Here is a 23,230-nt window from a genome sequence, read left to right on the forward strand (position 1 = left end):
CGATCTCGCGGTCCGTGAGTTCGAGCCCCGCGTCAGGCTCTGGGCTGATGGCTCGGAGCCTGGAGCCTGTTTCCGAGTCTGTGTCTCCCTCTCTCTCTGCCCCTCCCCCGTTCATGCTCTGTCTCTCTCTGTCCCAAAAATAAAATAAAAACATTGAAAAAAAAAAAAAAACTGAGAACAAACTGAGGGTTGATGGGGGTGGGAGGGAGGGGTGGGTGGGTGATGGGTATTGAGGAGGGCACCTTTAGGGATGAGCACTGGGTGTTGTATGGAAACCAATTTGGCAATAAATTTCAAAAAAAAATATTCCCAAGATCCTAAAAAAAATTTAATGTTTATTTATTTTTGAGAGAGAGAGAGAAAGACCAAGCATGAGCAGGGGAGGGGCAGAGAGAGAGGAGACACAGAATCTGAAGCAGGCTCCAGGCTCTGAGGTCTTAGCACAGAGCCTGATGAGGGGCTCGAACTCACAGACTGTGAGATCATGACCTGAACTGAAGTCTGACACATAACCGACTGAGCCACCCAGGTGCCCCAGAATGTTTTTAAATTAAAATAATATATGCTTTCGATCTTGGTGTTCCCTGTGGTGCCCTCCCCTAACCCCACTACCTTTTCCCATTCCCACCTCAATACAGTGATTAGGTTGGTGGTATGTCTTACAGTCAATGATATCAAAGAATTAAGAGAATATGGTTTATAGCATCTAAAATATTGGCATATATTTATCCTGGTACTAAGTTTTTTGGAGACATATTTGAAGTCAAAATTCAGCCTGCCAAAGGATTATGTCCAGAAATCACTGTTCTAATTCTCTGAAAAACGGAAGTTTGGAAATATAATTCAAAGTGTGAAATTCTTACAGCTAAATTGACCTTGACTTTTCCACGTCCATATATAGTTTATATGCTACAAGATCTTGATATTCTTGAAGACTGGACAACAATTAGGAAGGTATGATTAAAGAGCAATGGAATACAAGTATCTTCTTATAGTCTACTTTTTTAAGATTCTGTGGTTTTCCACTACTACATCAAAATATTACTGTTAATATGCTTTACTTTGCAACATTCTCTTACTGGCAGTTAATACTAATACAGGTAACAGTGGATTGCAAGAATATTTTGAGAGACATGTCAGCAATTTGATTGTATTTTTTCCTGTAATAATGTAATTAATAATTTATGTAAAAGTACAGAAAAGCATTTATTTAGATTGCCCCAAAATAATAAATAACCTTTTTGTGCCTAGTCCTTAGCCCAGTCCTGGCTCACTGAAGGCACTCAATAAATACCTGTTGAATGAATTCAAAGTGGGTATTTGAACTTTATTGTATGTCTTGTGTTCTGTCATTAAACATTCAAGAATTACAAAATTTTCTGTGCTTGTTTGAAGGTGGAGACTTACTTTTCTTAAAATTTTTCCGTTTTTAGAAACTTCTTAGTTGAGAGAGATCATTTTAGGTATTGATAACACCTCTAGGAGAAATGGTTGTTCTTTACATATACATATTCCTTATGGTCTTAGACATTAACAATTTATTAGAGCAGCTGAAGATTACATTTCACTGTTAGTTATTTGAGGTCCTGAGTAGTGTTGTATACATTAAATAGACCCCAAAATATACTTTCAGTCTATAAACTCAGTCAATGTCTTCTTTTTTTAATTAGGCAATGGCTACACTGGGTCCACACAGAGTGAAGACAGAACGTAAGTCATTTAACCTAAGTTCAGGGATCTCTTCTGTGGAGACTTGTTGGATCAGGGCCATTAAGTCATCCACATACTAAAGAGCTCTCCCCCCATCAGTGGTTTCGTTTCATTAGTGAACACTACTCTTGGAATTATGATATCTTAAATCCTACTTAAAATTGGCACTCATAATTGATAATGTAACTGCTTCCCCTTCTTCGGGCACTTGTCTAGTTCACCGGTGATTTATCGTCCATTGTACAGCTTCATTTTGTAGTTATATTAAAACTTAGTGAATTCTATAAAGAAATGTAAGAAATTAAATTCTCTTATTTCTATTAGATTTAGACTTAATATCTAAGAACTATTTTTAGTGTTTTTTTCACATATATGCATGGATTGGTGTTACTTCGTAATGTTCTGCACTTTTGTTCTTCTGACAATGTCTTATTAATGTAACAGTTTTTGAACTGATCCCTTTAGCGCCTGTGAAACTGGAAAAACATCTGCACAGTGCTAGATCTGAAGAAGGAAGATTATATTATGATGGTGAATGGTATATACGTGGACAAACAATATGTATTGATAAAAAAGATGAATGTCCTACAAGGTAAAAACTATCATTTCAGTGTTGCTCAGTATTAAAATCTACAATTGTTGTCAATAAATATTTGCCTCGTCCGTAGTGCATTCGTAATGCACCATTATTTGCCTATGGATCCTTCCTTTCTCTTGGCATAGGATTTGTTTAGCATGTATGTACACCAGTGTTAATATTTATACACCAATGTCACATACTAAGTTCTTGAGCACAAGCATTAACACAAGAGGAAATGTTGGAATTATTTAGCCAGGTAAGTGGTCCTATCTGTTAGTTATTATAATAGATGAATTGTTAGGGTTTTAATATTATGATCTTAAATCAGACCGTTACAAGTTTTTGGTGGGCATATTAATCCTTAACTTTTTTTTTTGGGTGTTACAGTATTTTGGACACCAAGAATGTGTATCAGTTAGAGTAGGAAAGTAATGGAAAATCATGAAAATCTTAAGAGTAACAGTAATTACAATACAACTTGAAAACTAAAAGCTGCCTTTTAAAAACTCAGTCTGGCTTAAGTAAGGTTTATATAATTATTTATATAGGCTTCTAAGTTGTTTTTTTTTTAAGACTTTATTTTTTTTAAATAATCTCTACAGCCAGTGTGGGGCTCAGTCCCACAACCCTGAGATCAAGAGTTACACACTCCACTGACTGAGCCAGCCGGGTGCCCCTATAGCCTTCTAAGTTTTATCTGGTTTATCTAAGTTTTGTCACTCATTTGGAAACTATTAATGCTAATTATTGTTTCTATTCCTTCAGTAGTTTAGGATTTAATTCTCAGAGTGGTAGCCTTCTACAGTAAGAAGGTGTCTTTTTCTAGCTATGAATGGTAAATGAAGTGTTTGTATTTAGTGAAGAATACTCATTTTCCAAATGTGGTTTTACTTGAATTGTAATTTCATCTTTAAAATTTTAGGATCCTAGGAGCATTGTGTATAGTAACTTTTCTCATAGAAGCCCACTGAGCTAATTACTAGGTTATATGTGATGCCCCTAGATTCTTTGCTTTATCTTACTACTTTTAAGGCATTCTCTTTACTGCTTAGCATAAATGTGACTTAAAAAGAGATGAAATAGTATAAGAGGGTTAAACACAAATCTATTTTTAAAACTATTTCTACATACTAGATAAGTAGTGTCAAAAAAGAACCCATACAAGTACCATAGATGGTTTGATACTGGGAAATACTGGGAATTAGGGTTTGGTATTTGAAAGATTTCCTACAGCCAGGGCTGATCTGAACTGGAGGTGTAATACTATATATTTAGTGTTCTTAGTTCCACTGTGTTTTCTTGGGGTGGTGATGGGGGGCTAGGGATGTAGTAGGAATGATGTGCATTTAATAGTTCTAATAGTAAACATGACCAATTCTATCAAGGAAAGAAAAGGGATTGCTGAATGTGATGTTTTTGACAGCATGCCCTGCTGATAATGCAGCAGCATTGTGGTAAATGATAATTATATACCTGAATCTACTCTTACAGTCCAGCTATTTTGGTTTTATAACTAGTTACTCTAAAATGAGTGGAGGCGGCATATTGCGATTCATTCATTCCTTCCTTTTCTCCCCCCCTTTTTTAGTGCTGTAATTACAACAATTAACCATGATGAAGTTTGGTTTAAGAGGCCTGATGGAAGCAAATCTAAGCTTTACATTTCACAGCTACAGAAAGGAAAATATTCAATTAAACATTCATAATCATGATTTAAGTGTTATCTAAAGCTACCTTATTAGTGTTATCAAGTGTGATGTGCCATGGGAGTTAAAAATGTATTCAATAACTTAATATTCTCATCAAATCATGAGAGACTGTATTTGTAGGTAGTACTCTGAGTAGACCTCATATTGATATGTCAATGAGACAGTAATAAAAACTTAATCATGATCATTACATTTATTTGCCTTTTAGGTCCAATGACCAATAGGTGTATATGGTAGGGGTTTCTTACTAAACTTTTTTCTTTGTTTTTTAAAAATATTATGCAAATCTGTCTTATCTTTAGTGAACTGTGTTGCTAAGTGGCTATATTTGTCTGCAGTTTCTTTGATTTTCTGTATCTTTGTCACTCATTGTGTTTGTAAATAAGCCTCATAAAATGTTTCCTATAAATGGTTTGTACTAGTACATTAGTGTTAAATCAGAATTGAAATTTAAACATATATACGTGAGTATGTATATATGGCATCATCAGCTAATTTAGAACTGATGGCCTTACTTTACAATCTTGTTTTACCCAACATTAAGCTATTGGGTCTGAAAGCTAAAGGGAGCACTTTTGTAGACTAGCAGCTTTCCTTCTCCTCTTCCTTGATTGTATGGTGGTGACCTATTTTTACAAATTACACTTAATGTTAATTAGTAAAATTAGTGTCGAGTAATAACATGCTTCTACCTATATTTCTCGTGAACCTTTAGAGGGCAGGTGTTTGTGCCTGGTATTTATGATGTGGTATATAAGTGGTGAATAGTAACCGACAGTATTGTGGTGCTTGCTGTACATGTCTGATCTTTTGAAACAGATTTTTAGTAAGCATTTTCCAGAGGTAAAACTAGGTTCTTATCTTAATTTTATTCCTAGGGCAAAGTAGACAGGGATAATTTTCTTGAATCTATTCCCAAATTAATATTTTTATCTTTGGTGTTTCTACACTTTAAGGCCACTTGGTGCAATTTAGAAAGTATTGACCTCTCTTCCCTTAGCCACATTCAAAATTAGCTTCTAAAACCTCAGGAACAGTACAAAGAATTGAAGCCCTCAATATGGCAGCACAGTTGGCTGTAGTATATGTTAGGGTACAACCAAATCAAGTATTCCTGGTGGTCTTGTGCACTTTAATTTCTGTTACAATGAGACTGAAGAGGATGAGGAAGAGAGCTACTTATTAACACTTAGGGCAGGAATATCTGCATTATTCCGTTTGTTTTCTTACTATTTTACCTCTGCAAACATCTTCCTGTGCAGATCACTACTTCACAGTTGCCAAATGTTAAAATATTTGACTTCTGAAATTCGTTATCAGCAAAGTTATGTACTTTGTTCTGTTTCTAATTAACCTTAGCAAATGTACATAATGTCATAATCCAATAGTATTTGACAGTACTTATGTATACAATGTTTCATAAGCATTTTTAATAAGATTTGTATTTTTAAATTTAGTATATAATAAAAGATGTGTTTGAGTGTCATTTGTAGTGTCTTGAATTATGGGTGCATAAGTTCTTTATGAGTTACAACCTGTCCACCTCTAAGAATGATTTGGGCCAATTTACATGAATAAATACAGAGAACTGGAGTGTTGAACTGATGTTTCTGCTTCCTTAAACCACAATTCAACCTCTGTTGGGGTATAGATATTCAAGATGGCCAAGTAATACTTATTTTAAAAATAATGCATATATGGGGCGCCTGGGTGGCTCAGTTGTTTAAGCATCCGACTTCAGCTCAGGTCATGATCTCATGGCTTGTGAGTTCAAGCTCTGCATCAGGCTTTGTGCTCACAGATTGGAGCCTGGAGCCTGCTTTGAATTCTGTGTCTCCATCTGTCTCTGCCCCTTCCCTGCTCATGCTCTGTCTCTCTCTCTCTCTCTCTCTCTCTCTCTCTCTCTCTCTCTCTCTCAGAAGTAAATAAACATTAAAAAATTTTTTTAAATGCATATATGTTATAGGTTAATAAACATGTACTGTATATGTTCTGAAATTCTAAATAGAAAATCATTATTTCAAAAACTATGATTTAGTGCATTTACTTTCAAAACATATACAGCCTAATACTGTATCATGTAACAACTGAAATATTGACATTGATTCAGGTAAGCGTATGTTCATCTGTAATTAAAGTACTATAAAATGTATTTTATTATTGGCAGTTTGCCATTAGAGTCTGGTCAAAAAGTCTAGGAGGATTTAGTTTAGGAGGATTATTAGAATCTGTGAAGTACGATTTATCAGTTGCTGCTGCCGTTATTGTTTATGATCAGCCTTTGTCTTAGGATCAATTTATGGGCCTTTCCTGCCACCGCTCCTAGTATTTCATGTTCAGCCCACCCCTTTCTGCCATTTGCCACTTAAAAAAAGTCCAACCATCACTAATCCAATGCATTATTAATAATGATTAACAGATATTAATAGCACACTCCTCTGATTGGTTGCCGGAGCACTGATACTTCTCATTGCAGCCTTCCTCATGTGAGAGTTGTTCGGATACACATATTACCTATTGCTACTCAGAACTCAGACACCACTCCAAGAACGTGTACACCTCACTGATAATTGTTCAAAAAGAAGAACAAGGATGTCAGCTGTTATTTCCAAGGTTTGGTTTGTGGACCGAATAAGTTCAGTACACTAAAACTGAACTAAAATGAATTTATAAGGTAAGAAAAGTGGATGCAGGATGAATATACTAGTTAGGATTTATGTAGTCTCGTGCCAAATTGGAATATAAACTATTTTAATTGCTAAAGATTAGGAAATCTAAAATGTTTTTAAAAAGCACATGAAAGGTTAGAATGGGGTAAGAGAAAAACGTTATGTTCCTTACATTGTCTTTATGGATGAACTCAGGAATTGTGGCTGGTAGGTCAGGTGGGATTAACTGAGGCAGTTTCCCCCATTGGGTCACTGCGGCCCAGTCTTGCCCTTTACTTCACAGGCCCAGAAACTTGAACTTTATATGTCCTGTTATGAGCTGAATTGTGCCTCCCTCCTTCCACCCCCTCCACCAAATTCATATGCTGAAGCATTACCCCCCAGCACCTCAGAATGTGACTGTATTTGAAGATAGGGTCCTTTAGAGAGGTTGATCAGTTAAAATGAGATCATTTCAGGGTAGATCCTAATCCAATCTGACTGATGTCCTTACAAGAAGAGGAAATTTGGACATCAGACATGTGCACAGCGGGGAGACTCTGAGGATAGAGCAAGGTAACTCTCTGCCAGCCAAGGAGAGAGCCCTCAGAAGAAACCAAACCTGCCAACACCTTGATCCTGGACTTTAACATCCAGCACTGTGAGGAAGTAAGTTTGCGTTGTTTAAGCCACCCAAGTCTACGGTATCTTGTTACGGCAGCCCTGGCAAACTGATACATGCCCCAACGTGACAGCTTTCTGGGTAAGTCAGGCTGACTGACCCACAGTGGATCGAAGGGGCAGCCAAGTGTCAATTTAATCATTTAAATTGGGAAGTATAAATGAGAAGGAGACCTGACTCCTCAAGTCAATTCTTTCCTTCTAGGAAAATCTGTGTAAAGCCACCTTGTGATCAGAAGATTTGTTTTGGTGAAACTTCAGAGTCTCCGGTTTCCTGGTGAGGCTGCCCCATTTCTGGTATTGTGCTGGATATATTGCTATCATCTTACTTTTGACTTTTTTTTTTCCTGGTGCCCTGCTGACCAAGATCTCTCCTCTGTTAATGGGCCCTGCAGGTCTTGCCCACTTTCCCCCTCTAAGTTCTTTCTGTACCATAGGCTTTCCCAGAGTAGACCCTGACACATGGGCAGCCAGTGATAGTATTTAATTTTTAATACTTGCTATGTATCAGGAACTATGTTTAATGTATAAACAGAGCATTGTTATTTAATTTTTTCATGTTTAAAACAAAATGAACATAATGTAAGAATTCTAATATGTTTACTCTTTATCCTATATTATTAGAAATTTCTGCTCGTGAGGTTTTTCACAAGTTATGAGAGGCAATATACTGTGACAGAACTTGTATTTGGAGTGCTCCAAAACAGTTGCTTTTATCTCAAGTTGCTAATCATTTTGAGAACTGTGTGTTTATCTTTCTCCTTCCCTTGCCACCCACACACCCACTCATCTACCCATGCATCTATCTATCCATCACTAGAAAGCAACTTGTAAGTCTAAAATTTCTTTGCTCCCAAACTTGAAGCTAATGTATTGTCTTCAAAGACACATTTTATATTCAGGTAAGGTCAAGGGAAAAAGTTATGTAATAACAGTCTTTGGAGTTTACTTTTCCTTGTCGTATCCATTTTTCTGTGTCTAATGTGGGTCTGAGGTGGGTGGCTTTGCCAGCACACTAGTCCAGAAGCAGGCCACATGGGCGATTTCATTTCTACCGGAGCAGATTACAATTTATGTCAAACTGCTTAGAAAACCAGATCCTTCAGCTGAGGCTAAATGACATCTGCTTATATTAGAGGGATGTGAAAAGAAATATCCTATTTCATTTATTATTGAAAGAATTTGAAAATGGCATTTTTTTTTAACATTTATTTTTGACACAGAGAGCATGAACAGGGGAGGGTCAGAGAAAGAGGGAGACACAGAATCTGAAACAGGCTCCAAGCTCTGAGCGGTCAGCATAGAGCCCGACGCAGGGCTCGAACCCACGGACCGCGAGATCATGACCTGAGCTGAAGTTGGACGCTTAACCGACTGAGCCACCCAGGCGCCCCGAAAATGGCATTGTTAATGGCAGAATCAGTAAAGTGCTTTCACTCACTTGACGATAAGTTTATGATTTTAGTACATTGTGTTTAAATACATCCATGGGCAATTGTACTTATTCAGGAAAACTGATTAAAAAAAAAAGACTTCAGGCACTGTTTAAATTACTCACGGACTGTGGCAGTTTTTCATTTTCATTAACACTCCACAGTGTTAATCTATATTTTATACTTTATATATGTATTTATAACAACAGTATCCACTACACAGGGTCAGCTTGGCCTGGGTCTTTGCTACACACCCATGTGAGTTGCACCCTCTCATGCCCAAGGGTTCTTGTGTTCTTTGTCTCACTTCATCACAGCCACAGAGTGGCCTTGTTTGATGTGGGTGCTTTACGAGATTGTTTCTATTCAACAGGAGAACGCCGAGGCCCAGCAGCGAGGGCCAGGCAGTTCCTGGTTTCCTCCTTCTCACGTGTGCATTTGCGACACTACCAATATCTTTAGTTTTTATTCCTTGAATTTGTGGTGAAATTACAAAAGTTCATTATCCTTTTTAAGATGAAAATCAACAGAATATGAGCCCTAGTGTTTGTGATAAATGTTGCAAGGGTCAGAAACCAACTTCAGAAAAATAGACAAAGGGGAATTTATTAGAAGACTCATGTAACACGAGGAAGATCGGGGTTCAGATGGGCTGTGGGCCAGCTGGAAGCAGGAAGTTAAATGCCAAGAAATTACGCATCTTCCGTGTCTTTGGCTCTCTGTCATCTTTCTCCACAGCTCAGGAAACTTAATTGCCTGTCATTCTCAAACTTTGTTTCCTTCCCGGTCAGTATCAATGTGAGAGGGAGACTGATTCTTTTTCCACCGTTGCAGCTTGAGAGATCCCAGCGAAGGGTTCTAATTGGGGCAGCCTGAGTTATATGCCTGCCGAAACAACTGTGACCAAGACTGGCAGAGCCTGAGAGAAACAGGTGCTCCTGTGGGAGACACATGGTTGGGGGAAAAGCCTTTCTTGGAAAAAGTGGAACTGCAGTGCTCTGCAGATAAAAGAATTGAGGTGCAGCAGGGAGTGTAAAACAAAACCAAAAACAAACAGTTCTGGGTTCTAGAAATATAACATTTGCTATCGAGAAAAGGGCAGGAAGCAAGGAGACCAGTTGGGCCATCACAATCATCCTTGTAAATATACTAAAGGCTTGAATTAGGGTAGCATCAGTGGCACAGGAGAAAAGGGTGATTTTAGAAAATGTTTCCGAGTTAAAATCTATGAGGGGTCGAAATATATAAATAGCCCTTACGTAGGATTTATCATGTCACAGGCACTGTTTTAAGCTCATGGCATATATTAATTCACTGGATTTTCCTCACAACCCTATGAAACATCAGGTGTCATTATTTTCATTTTCAGATGAGGACGTTGTGAGGCACACAAAGGTTAAGAAATTGCCCGTGGTCACACAGCTGGTAAGTGGCAGAGTTCGCAGTTAGTCTTGCCCTGAAGGCCATGAGTTTAATCACATACCCCAGCATCCCTAAGGTCTGAATTTGGGTGGATCATTGCATGAATCAAGGGTGGGAACACAAGAGGAGTACAGCTGGGACTGGGGGAGGGATGCAAAGAAGAGATAATATTTGTGTTTCTTTTTTATGTGTTAAGTTCAAAAGGTGTGACGGCCAGATGGAAATGCCCAGCAGGTAACAATATATAACTTGGGTGAGGGCAGAGATTTAGATTTGGGATTGTGAGAGCACGAGTGGTAGCTAAAGTCAATGAAGCGAGCAAAAACTTCTAAAAGGGCTTGAAAGGACGGCTTACACAGTGTGAAGGAAAACCAGCAATAAAAGAGAAGGGAGAAGAATGACGATGAAAATTAATTATCACCAGAATCTGTGTTTCTGGTGATAAAGAGAAATAGGCACCCTTGTATACTGTTAGTGGGAGTGTAAATTGGTACAATTTATTTGCAGGAAAATGTAGCAATACCTAATAAACTATAAAATCCCCCACCAGTTGACTAAGCAGTTTTACTTGAAATTTGTGCTACAAGTATACTCTTTCCCAGGGTCAAAACTATATGTCCAAAAGGATTCACCTCAGCCTTGTTTGATAAGAGAGAAGAAAGAAGGAAGGAAGGGAGAAAATCTAACTGTTCAGCAGTTCCATACGGTGGAATTGCACATGGTTGTTTCCGTAACATGAATACCCTGCAGTCATTAAAAAGGATGAAGGAGATCTGTGGGGGCTGATCTGGAATGATCACCACGACATATTATATCAAAAAAGAAAACGAGAAGTGCAGCAGCATACACACACCGTTCCTTTACTGTAAATAATAGGTCCTGCTGTGCCCTAGTTTATTCACTTGGCAGGAACAGAACCAATAGAGGGCCAGAATCTCAGAGAATCTTTTAAAGCTCAAAATGGAGGTAGAAAAAAGGGAAAGTCCAGAGAACCAGGTGAGGGAACAGGAGGCATGTTGCAGGCAGAGTGGCCGGAATGGCAGTGTCTCCTCGGGTCTCCCCCTGCCTTGGCACTCCTGCTCAGAGAGCGGCCTTGGGCCATGACTGGTGCCGAGAGCTCCCTCAAGAGCTCCCTCGGGCTTGGGCCGTGACTGGGAGCAGAGAGGAGAGCTCCCCCTCCTACATGCCTGACGACCCCTGAGTTGGGTTTCTGACCCTTGTAACATTTATCACAAACACTAGGGCTTCATATTCTGTTGATTTTCATCTTAAAAAGGATAATGAACTTTTGTAATTTCACCACAAATTCAAGGAATAAAAACTAAAGATATTGGTAGTGTCGCAAATGCACACGTGAGAAGGAGGAAACCAGGAACTGCCTGGCCCTCGCTGCTGGGCCTCGGCGTTCTCCTGTTGAATAGAAACAATCTCGTAAAGCACCCACATCAAACAAGGCCACTCTGTGGCTGTGATGAAGTGAGACAAAGAACACAAGACCTTCTCCCTCTTATAATCTTGTTTAACTATAGATAGAAACAAGGCCAGTCTGCAGACAACAAAAATACTAAACCTGCCCCCTACTGCTAATATGACCAACTGCTGCTGCTTTATCAATTACATCTTTGGCCTTGTTTCATACCTCCTGTCTTATAAATAAGATTAATTAAGATACACAATCATAGAATTGCCCCCACTTCCTGACACTTCTTTGAACCCTACCAAAAACTTATATGATACAATTCTCTAGGTCCTTTTTTTTTTTTTTTTCCAACGTTTATTTATTTTTTTGGGACAGAGAGAGACAGAGCATGAATGGGGTAGGGGCAGAGAGAGAGGGAGACACAGAATCGGAAACAGGCTCCAGGCTCTGAGCCATCAGCCCAGAGCCCGACACGGGGCTCGAACTCACGGACTGCGAGATCGTGACCTGGCTGAAGTTGGACGCTTAACCAACTGCGCCACCCAGGCGCCCCACTAAGTCCTTTTTTTAAAATTTATTTTGAGAGGTGGGGGGGGGGGGAGGGCACAGAGCAAGGGAGAGAGACAGAATCCCAAGCAGGCTCCCTGCTGTCATCACAGAGCCCAACATGGGTTTGAACTCCCGATTCCTGACATCATGACCTGAGCTGAAACCAGAGTCAGATGCTTAACTGACTGAACCACCCAGGCGCCCCTGTAAGTCCTTTTTTTAAACACCTTCTTTCTCAGACACCCACAGTTCCCTCTGATATGTGTTCTCTCTCACTGCAATGAGCAAGAGGCCCACCTTGTTCAGTTACAGGTATGTTCCTGGTGGTCTTTAGCTAGAGGGCTAAAGACATGGAACATTTAAGACAGTTTTTTTTGTTGTTGTTGAAGGGTTTTTCATTAGATTTAACCTAAAGATCCTTAAGTATATTTTGGATAGTCTTCTGGGAGCTCCCAGTGTGTAATTATAGTTGTAATGACTGGTAAAACAAACTGTAGGCTTTGATTTTCAATTACATGTTATAGAAGAATCATAAAAGACAAGACAAAATGGAAGCACGAGTCATGAAAGACATTTGTACTGCAATCTAAGTTAGAGAGTGCTTTGCTTTCAAAACCAGAAAATAATGTTAATATTTCTACTGCGTTAACCAGGGACTCCTAAAAATGTAAAAGCTGTAATACTAATGCATTTTGATTAAAACCTGAAGGTGGCAGTAAATTCCTAGAAAACTTAGGAACTTAGTTTAGAATTTGTATTTTTTCTTCTAATTATTCAAAATTGCATAGTGAGACTGCAGTTGCATTTAATTCTGCTGTGTACTAATTAAGGGATCTTCAGGAAGAAGATGAAGATCTAAACAAGGATTATATTGTTATTACTGTTTACTGACTGAAAAGAAGTCACCATGTAAAAGGCTTAGGAACATTGCAACGGATTATATGCTTTAGAGTTACTATAGAAACAAAGTATGTAATTAAACAAAAGGAAACATCAGAACTTTAATACAAGCCAAAGTGCTCTGAAAGGATGTGGCATTAAACAGTTTATGTTTGCCTATGAAATTTATAACCTTGTTGGTAACCTTTTGCCCCACACTTTCCCAATTTTATCCTCAACATTCTTAAAATGGAATTTTGTACAGTTGTGTTTTTACTCACTGATCTACTTAAATCAATAGACTCTCTAGACTTACTAATCAGGAATGGCCTAAATTATTAAATTTAATATAGAGGATTTGTAAATGGCAAATTAATGTTCATATTGGGAAATAAATTACTTTATTGATCTTTTGTGTGAAGATCTAGAACTAGATTGTTTCATAGTTTCTTCTCTTGAGGATAAATACGGTCTCCGGTGCATTGAGTTATATCCAAAGTTATAGTGAGGTTTTAGTGACCTCAGTACATAGATAGGCACAAGATTTGAAAATGAGGAACTATAAAATTTTTATAATCTTTCTAGGAAAAAGTTAGGCAAGTACCGTGTATATCATTGTGTAAATACACACAAAAAAGTAGTTAATTTTGTCGAGCAAGATATTTGGTGTTTGATGTTGGTATTTTAAATATCTTCTATGACTATGCTAATATATGAATAACTATCAGTTTAGAAAGTACTAAAATGAATGATTTAAATTTTCAAGATGTTATTTCATTCTTCCATATAATTTCATTTAACTTTATTTTAAGGCTGTACTATAGTAATAAACTCTTAATTTTGATAAATGCAAATTTAATTTTCATAAATCCAAGAATTTGTCTTTATTCTTCCTTATGATAATCTCTCTTAGGCAGTTAGAAATTTTACATAAAGACTGAGAGAGGATAGTTATGAGTTTATTTGTTTTGACCAGGGAAAAATATGAAGTTGGAAGCACCGACACAGCATATACTTATTTCAGAAATACTACACCTGTTCATAATAAAAATGTCCAAAACAGTGTAACGGATATTCCCAACAACTATATATGCTGCTGAATCAAGCACTATTCTCAACAATTATAAATGACTAGTCCATTTCATCTTCAAATATCGTTTAGATTTCTTTGTAATACTTGAAAACTTGTAGTAAAAACAAAACAGAACAAAATTGTAGATTCTGTAGGAGTTAGAGCTATTTTAAATTATGATGCTTTAATTCAGTTTTTTTAGTTGTAGAATATAGTAGTAAATATAAATAACTATAAATAAATCCCTGTGTGTGATCACCATCTTAAAAATACGTACCAATGAAGTCTGCATTATTTAGTAATTGTTGACTAGTGGTGGTTAATACTGGCTGCCAGCAGAGGGCGCTTTGAGGCTTATCTGTTAGAATTCCAGCAGGAGCCTAGACTATTTGTCTTCAAACTGTTTTCCTAAGAGTGAAGACATTTCTAACATTTCTTTAGTCTCGTATGATTTACTGTCTAATTTTACAACCCCGTAGATCGTGTGGCAAGGGATGAGAAGGCTAGCTAAAAAATCCAGCAGCAGTTCCCTGCTAACTGCATGAGCAGATGTGTAAGAGATGGTCCTGTGGTGTGAAATTTGAGGGAGGCAGGAAACTCCCTGGCTTTTTTCTCCCAGCCCCCTTTCAGACTCCATCACCACTGTCAGTAGTTCTCCCCTAGAGATCTGTATGGAGCCCAGAAATAAAAGGTAATTGTTGTTTTTTTTAATGTTTATTTATTTTTGAGACAGAGACAGAGCATGAACAGGGGAGGGGCAGAGAGAGAGGGAGACACAGAATCTGAAGCAGGCTCCAGGCTCTGAGCTGTCAGCACAGAGCCCGACGTGAGGCTCGAACCCACAAACCGCGAGATCATGACCTGAGCCGAAGTCGGACGCTTAACTGACTGAGCCACCCAGGCGCCCCGATAAAAGGTAGTTTTAAAACAGTCAATAAGAAAATGAACACCAGATGGAAAAGAGGGAGCCCAAAGGGGAATCAGTGCTGCAATAGCCTTCTGGATGACCAAGGGCAGTGGTTTCCATACTTTTTGACACGGTTACATGTCCTAATACATTCATGTGTACTTACACATATACAAACATGCATCTAAAAAAAACTATCTTGAAACAGTATTTACCCTTCTAATGTATGAAAGAGATACATATATAATACTTGTTGCCTTTTTTTTTTCTTTTTAAAGTAAGTTCCACGCCCAATATGGGGCTTGAACTCAGGACCCTATGATCAAGAGATGCATGCTCCATCTACCAACTGAGCCATCCAGGAGTCCTGAGATATATATAATTTTTAAATACTCAAATGAAATATAGAAAATAAATTCTAATGGATTTTTCCAGGAAACTGACAGACTTGATTTGGAAATGTCTGTGGAGGAACAAAAGGTTAAGTATAGTCAAATGCTTCCAAAGAAGAAATGGAATTAAAATTGAGCAGGATAGAGACAACAGAGATGAAGAAAAGAGAAGGTGTAGATTAAAGTGGAGTATGGCAATAGAACGAAGAAAAGCTCAGAAAACAAGCTACCGTATTATTTTTTAAAATTGTCACGTTTATTTTTTCAGATCTGTTTTTTATATACATAATTTATTGTCAAGTTAGCTAACATATAGTGATATGGTGTGGTCTTGGCTTCAGGAGTAGATTCCTGTGATTGATCACATAAGACACCTAGTGCTCATCCCAACAAGTGCCCTCCTCAATGCCCATCACCCATTTTCCCCTCTTCCCCCTCCTTCCCCCTTTCCACCCTCAGGTTGTTCTCTGTATTTAAAAATCTCTTACAGGGCGCCTGGGTGGCTCAGTTGGTTGAGTTTCCAATTTAGGCTCAGGTCATGATCCTGTGGTTCATGGGTTCAAGCCCCACGTCGGGCTCTGTGCTGACAGCTCAGAGCCTGGAGCCTGTTTTAAATTCTGTGCCTCCCTCTCTCTCTGCCCCTCCACCACTTGCACTCTGTCTTTCTCTATCAAAAATAAATAAACATTAAAAAAGAAAGATCTAAAAAAAGTCTCTTATGGTTTGCCTCCCTCTTTTTTTATAACTTAATATATTTTTTTCTTTCTCTTCCCCCTTGGTCTTCTGTTAAGTTTCTCAACTTCCACATATGAGTGAAAATATATGATATCTGTCTTTCTCTGACTGACTGATTTCACTTAGCATAATACCCTCCAGTTCCATCCACGTCGTTGCAGATGGCAAGATTTCATTCTTTTTCATTGCTGAGTAGTAGTCCATTGTATGTATATACCACATCTTCTTTATCCATTCATCAGTTGGTGGACATTAGAGCTCTTTCCATAATTTAAGGCACTGTATTATTTTTTTTTAATTTTTTTTTCAACGTTTATTTATTTTTGGGACAGAGAGAGACAGAGCATGAATGGGGGAGGGGCAGAGAGAGAGGGAGACACAGAATCGGAAACAGGCTCCAGGCTCTGAGCCATCAGCCCAGAGCCCGACGCGGGGCTCGAACTCACGGACCGCGAGATCGTGACCTGGCTGAAGTTGGACGCTTAACCGACTGCGCCACCCAGGCGCCCCAAGGCACTGTATTATTGAGCCCCACACAAAAACAAATAAAGAGAGAACTCTGTGATGTTAGAGAAGGTTTCCCGTAACTTGCTTAGTGTAGGTGGCCAGAAAAACCATTAAAAAAAAATTTTTTTTTTAACGTTTATTTATTTTTGAGACAAAGAGAGACAGAGCATGAATGGGGGAGGGTCAGAGAGAGAGAGGGAGACACAGAATCTGAAACAGGCTCCAGGCTCTGAGCTGTCAGCACAGAGCCCGACGCGGGGCTTGAACTCACGAACTGCGAGATCATGACCTGAGCCGAAGTCAGACGCTTAACTGACTGAGCCACCCAGGCGCCCCCAGAAAAACCATTTTTATGTAAAAATAACTAAGGGGTGCCTCGGTGATTCAGTTGGTTAAGCACCAACTTCGGCTCAGATCATGATCTTACAGCTTATGAGTTCGAGCTCCACATTGAGGCTGTGCTGACAGCTCAGAGCCTGGAGCCTGCTTCGGATTCTGTGTCTCTTTCTCTACCCTGCTCCTGCTCTGTCTCTCTCTCTCTCAAAAATGAATAAACAAAATAAATTAAATAACTAAAAAGTATTAAGGCCAATTCCCATACAAAGTTATTATAATAAAAAGAGAAAGAGAAGTATACTACTGTTCCTATGCCAGAAAGACATGCCCACGATACAGATCAGAACTGTCATCTATTGTGCTTGCTTTGGCAGCATATGTACTAAAATTGGAATGATACAGATATTAGCATGGTCCCTGCTCAAGGATGGCACGCACGTTTGCAAGCATTCCATATTTAAACACAAAAATCCTGTGATCTACTATTTCAAAATGACGAAAGATATTAAAATGTTACAAGACCTGAGAAAACAAAACACAGTAGTAGTCCGCCCCTATTCATGGTTTCGCTGTCTGTGGTTTCTGTTATCTGTGGTCATGAAGCAGATGATCCTCCTTCCGGCATATCATCAGAGGTCAGTAGTCTCCTCACACTGTGTCACAGCACCTACATCATCCCCTCACTTCATCTCATCATGTAGGCATTTCGTCATCTCACATCATCATCATCATTGTCATAAGAGTGAGTACAGTCCGCTATTTTGAGAGAGAGACCACATTCACACAACTTTAATTACAGTAGATTATTATAATTGTTCTCTTTTATTATTGCTGTTAATCTCTTGTGACTAATTTATAAACTTTATCATAGGTATGTGTGTATAGGAAAAAATATAGTATATGTAGGGTTTGGTACTATCTTTGGTTCCAGGCATCCACTGGGCACCTTGGAACAGATTCCCCACAGATAAGGGGTATCTACTATATATCATAATTAGAAAAACTCAGAAATGAGGTGACAACTCAGCAAGGAATAAACAATAAAAGAAAAATTCATTTCAAAAGTGAAGACTGAATTAGAAGGAACACAAGACTGAACAAACCCATTACATATTGCCTTGGAAGAAACAGAAGGTGAAGGAGGAAAATTAAAAAACAACAACAACAAAAATCAGTGCAGTATGAGATTGAAGGGAGTCAAGAGGAAGGAACAAATATTAAGGATGGACAAAGAAGATTAGTTACATGAATTATGGCATCCTTGAAGAAGAAAGCCAAAGTAAAGGAACAGAATACTAAATACTATAATTAAGAAAATTTTCCTGAAAAAAAAAAAAACAAAACAAACATTTGAATTTCACACTGAAAGCATAACTGAGAATATTGAATCAGAAGGACCAGCGACAAGACATAGTCTAGTAAAATCACTGAACGTAAAGGAAAAGGGACAAATTGGGGCATATCTAGGAAAAAAGAGCAGGTGAATTATAAGGAAAAGAAAATTAGGTTACCATTGTCAACAAGCAAGAACTCAGGGACGATTATTCCAGTGAACCCTGCCTAAGGAATCTACAAGAGAATGAGCTTCACACATTTGAAGTGACCAGAAAGACATCAAAATAAGGACTGACGAGGATTAAATATATGGTTAACTGTGTAACTAAGATGAAAGGGTAAGAGTACAAGGAGGTTATTTAAGAAATAACAAATTTCAAATTAAAAACCCTTGTTTTTCAACCTATGCCTGTAACTTCAGTGTGAGATGCTATTTTTTGCAAAGTCCAACCAGTTTTTTTAAATTTGTCTCACCAACAATTGTGTCTCAAAAATCAGACCTGAATAAATGCATGCATGATTCCTATCTGATTCAGCAAAGAAGTCACTCATATCACTGATGAATGAGATTCCTTTTAACGTGAATGTTAGTTGCTATTTTTGTTTCTGTTAATGAGTAACACAAATGTGAAACAATGAAGATGTGTAAGAGAAGTGCACTCGTTTGTCAATGATGCAAGTCTTTGATGAATTGGGTAATAGTGTTCAAATATCTTCTCATTTTTGGGGTGCTATTCAAAATGGCTACAGACACAATGTCCTTTATTTTATCTATCTATCTATCTATCTATCTATCTATCTATCTATCTATCTATCTATCTTTAGAGAGGGAGTGCGTGGAGGAGACAGGGACAAAGGGAGAGAGAGGAAGAATCCCCAGCAGGCTCCACACTCAGCACGGAGCCCAACACGGGGCTGGATCCCACAACTCTGGGACCATGACCGAAATTAAGAGTCAGATGCTCAACCGACTGAGCCACCCAGATGCCCCCACGATACCCTTTTTAAAGTTTAATTTTCATTATTAAAATTTTCTCCACTTTTTAAAGTCTACACAATCATGAAAAACAACAAATCAATGGGCTCCTGGGTGGCTCAGTCTATTGAGCATCCAAGTCTTGATTTCAGCTCAGGTCAGGATCTCACAGTTCATGAGATCGAGCCCCACATTGTCACTGTCAGCACACAACCTGCTTGGGATTCTCTCTCTCCTTCTCACTCTACCCCTCCTCTGCTCACACACACTCTCTCTCTCTCAAAATAAATAGATAAACATTAAGCAACAACAACAACAACAACAAATCAAGTCCTAATTTGTGTCATTTACCAATTTCTGTGGTGTGACTATTCTGATTCACATCACGTCTACCAGTGTGATGTCACTGAATGCAGAGCTGAGAAGAGTCATGTACCACTCACCATTACACAGTAATATAGTGTTTTCATCATGCAGATATAATAAATTTAAATAATCTGAAAAGCATAGCTAGTCACATGTAGCAAAATAATTAGGAACTGATGAGTTTTGAGTATTTTCTACCTTTGCTTTTAATATACTTAGTTGTAAGTTTATATAATTTAGTTTTAACAATGGATGTGTTTAAAAACCAGGTGGCAAAGTTTCTGAATATTTAACAATTCGCTATCCTGAGCTGGTGTGAGCTGGCTCTAGCACACCACTGAGTAAGAGAGATAGAAAATGTAGTATGTAATGGTCTGACAAAGTAAACAGAGTACAACTATCTTAAGAACAGAAGAGGGTATGAATTTTTTTAATGTTTTCGGTAACCATATTGGTAATAATATTAGTATTATTATTCTGAGACTGCTGTGTGTGTAGTAGGAGATAAAATGAATAATTATGGGATATATTAATTTTATCATCCTCTACATTCTTGAGAATCAGAATTCTCATATGGAAGAAAGGACATACAGAGATAATAGAAAAGAAGTTCCATAAAAGCTTGAGTTGGAACTGGAACTCTCAATCTGGATGCAACAATATTTTACATAGATTTCTTAGTTCTGTCTGACGAACAGGCCTAGAAACAGTGATCAGTCCAGAAACAGTGAGCATCCTTCGTGCCCAGACTGTGGCACAGTCTACTATTCTTATTACAATTTCCATTAAAAGAAACTTGAGTTCTTAGAGAAATGGTAAAACCTAGGACTGGGCAAGAAATGAACAAAACAAACCTAGAATATCCTACATTACCAGATAGAAAGAATCAAATACTACTAGCATCATGTCAATGATTCAGGAACCAGTTATAAAGGGCTACTCATGGTCCAAAATGGGACAATTTGAGCTCAATAATGACAATAATTACAATGGATTGATACCCATCAAAATGTTTAAATTGCAAAGTTCATGATTGTGTGTGGGGGGGTATGTGGGTGTGTGGGTGTGTGCATGTGTGTGACCTTTGGAGAATGATAAAGAAACAATTCATTATTTTTAAAACTGGTAGATTAAGGGAAGGAATCCAACAATTATCCTGCCTTTCCTATATGAATTGCAGCACTTGCTGATAGGAGTTGATGAGGGTAAGTGTGTTATTATAAGGTAATCCAACAAATAAAATGATACAATTTGCATATCACCATTAGGCTATTTCTTTTTTTTCTTAATTTTTTTAAAATTTATTTTTAATTTTTTAAAAAATTTACATCCAAATTAGTTAGCTTATAGTGCAACAGTGATTCAGGAGTAGATTCCTTAATGCCCCTTACCCATTTAGCCCACCCCCCCTCCCACAACCCCTCCAGTAACCCTCTGTTTGTTCTCCATATTTATGAGTCTCTTCTGTTTTGTTCCCCTCCCTGTTTTTATATTATTTTTGTTTCCCTTCCCTTACGTTCATCTGTTTTGTCTCTTAAAGCCCTCATATGAATGAAGTCATATGATGTTTGTCTTTCTCTGACTGACTAATTTCACTTAGCACAATACCCTCAGGTCCATCCACATAGTTGCAAATGGCAAGATTTCATTCTTTTTGATTGCAGAGTAATCCTCCATATTAAATATATACCACATCTTCTTCATCCATTCATCCATCGATGGACATTTGGGCTCTTTCCATACTTTGGCTATTGTTGATAGTGCTGCTATTAACATTGGGGTGCTTGTGTCCCTTTGAAACAGCACACCTGTATCCCTTGGATAAATACCTAGTAGTGCAATTGCTGATTTGTAGGGTAGTTCTATTTTTGGTTTTCTGAGGAACCTCCATACTGTTTTCCAGAGTGGCTGCACCAACTTGCATTCCCACCAACAATGCAAAAGAGATCCTCTTTCTCTGCATTCTATTGTTGTCTGAGTTGTTAATGTTAGCCATTCTGAGGGGTGTAAGGTGGTATCTCATTATGGTTTTGATTTGTATTTCCCTGATGATGAGTGATGTTGAGCATTTTTTCATGTATCAGTTGGCCATCCGGATGTCTTCTTTGGAGAAGTGTCTCTTCATGTCTTTTGCCCATATCATCACTGGATTATTTGTGTTTTGGGTGTTGAGTTTGAGAAGTTCTTTATAGATTTTGGATACTAACCCTTTATCTGATATGTCGTTTGCAAATATCTTCTCCCATTCCGTAAGTTGCCTTTTAGTTTTGCTGATTGTTTCCTTGGCTGTGCAGAAGGTTTTTATCTTGATGAGGTCCCAATAGTTCATTTTTGCTTTTGTTTCCCTTGCCTCCAGAGACGTGTTGAATAAGAAGGTGCTGTGGCTGAGGTCAAAGAGGTTTTTGTCTTCTTTCTCCTCGGGAATTTTGATGGCTACCTGTCTTACATTGAGGTCTTTCATCCATTTTGAGTTTATTTCTGTGTATGGTGTAAGAAAGTGGTCCAGGTTCATTCTTCTGCACGTCGCTGTCCAGTTTTCCCAGCACTACTTGCTGAAGAGACTGTCTTTATTCCATTGGATATTCTTTCCTGCTTTGTCAAAGATGAGTTGGCCATACGTTTGAGGGTCCATTTCCGGGTTCTCTATTCTGTTCCATTGATCTGAGTGTCTGTTCTTGTGCCAGTACCATACTGTCTTGATGATTACAGCTTTGTAGTACAGCTTGAAGTCCAGGATTGTGATGCCTCCTGCTTTGGTTTTCTTTTTCAAGATTGCTTTGGCTATTCGGGGTCTTTTCTGGTTCCATACAAATTTTAGGATTGTTTGTGCTAGCTCTGTGAAGAATGCTGGTGTTATTTTGATAGGGATTGCATTGAATATGTAGATTGCTTTGGGTGCTATCGACATTTTAACAGTAGTTGTTCTTCCTATCCAGGAGCATGGAATCTTTTTCCATTTTTTTGTGTCTTCTTCAATTTCTTTCATGAGCTTTCTATAGTTTTCAGTGTATAGATTTTTCACCTCTTTGGTTAGATTTATTCCTAGGTATTTTATGGTTTTGGTGTAATTGTAAATGGGATCGATTCGTAGATTTCTCTCTCTGTTGCTTCATTGTTGGTGTATAGGAATGCAACCGATTTCTGTGCATTGATTTTATATCCTGTCACTTTGCTGAATTCATGGATCAGGTCTAGCAGTTTTTTGGGGGAATCTTGAGGGTTTTCCGTTTACAGTATCATGTCATCTGCAAAGAGTGAAAGTTTGACCTCCTGGCCGATTTGGATTCTTTTTGTGTCTTTGTGTTGTCTGATTGCAGAGGCTAAGACTCCCCATACTATGTTGAATAACAGTGGCGAGAGTGGAGAGCCCTGCCTTGTTCCTGACCTTAGGTGGAAAGCTCTCAGTTTTTCCCCATTGAGGATGGTATTAGCATTGGGTCGTTCATATATGGCTTTTATGATCTCGAGGTATGATCCTTCTGTCCCTACTTTCTGGAGGGTTTTTGTCAAGAAAGGATGCTGTATTTTGTCAAATGCTTTTCTGCATCTATTGAGACGATCATGTGGTTCTTG

The 23,230-nt window shown here is 38.2% G+C and overlaps 1 protein-coding gene and 1 non-coding gene across 11 annotated transcripts in view; both read left to right on the plus strand.

Moving 5' to 3' along the window:
* BRMS1L (BRMS1 like transcriptional repressor) overlaps positions 1-12,035 on the plus strand; it is a 37,176-nt gene extending 25,141 nt beyond the window's left edge. Inside the window, exons 7-12 of one of the 10 annotated variants that reach the window (XR_007153298.1) lie at positions 890-954; positions 1,671-1,710; positions 2,155-2,302; positions 6,476-7,605; positions 10,131-10,186; positions 10,380-12,035. Coding sequence is in view for 4 of the 10 variants with exons in the window: in XM_047864113.1 (XP_047720069.1) it covers positions 890-954; positions 1,671-1,710; positions 2,155-2,302; positions 3,879-3,996 (371 nt within the window). In the remaining 6 variants the exon portion in view is untranslated. Of the gene's footprint in view, positions 1-889; positions 955-1,670; positions 1,711-2,154; positions 2,303-3,878; positions 5,486-6,475; positions 8,602-10,130 lie in introns of those variants that run through there. The other 9 variants (XR_007153297.1, XR_007153300.1, XR_007153295.1 and 6 more) reach the window with 9 other exon arrangements.
* Positions 12,036-17,338: 5,303 nt separating this feature from the next.
* LOC125169176 (U6 spliceosomal RNA) lies at positions 17,339-17,441 on the plus strand. The gene has a single exon (XR_007153506.1). It is a non-coding gene; the product is annotated as a U6 spliceosomal RNA (small nuclear RNA).
* Positions 17,442-23,230: the final 5,789 nt, after the last annotated feature.

Source organism: Prionailurus viverrinus, chromosome B3 (assembly GCF_022837055.1).
Source record: "Prionailurus viverrinus isolate Anna chromosome B3, UM_Priviv_1.0, whole genome shotgun sequence".
NCBI lineage: Eukaryota > Metazoa > Chordata > Mammalia > Carnivora > Felidae > Prionailurus > Prionailurus viverrinus.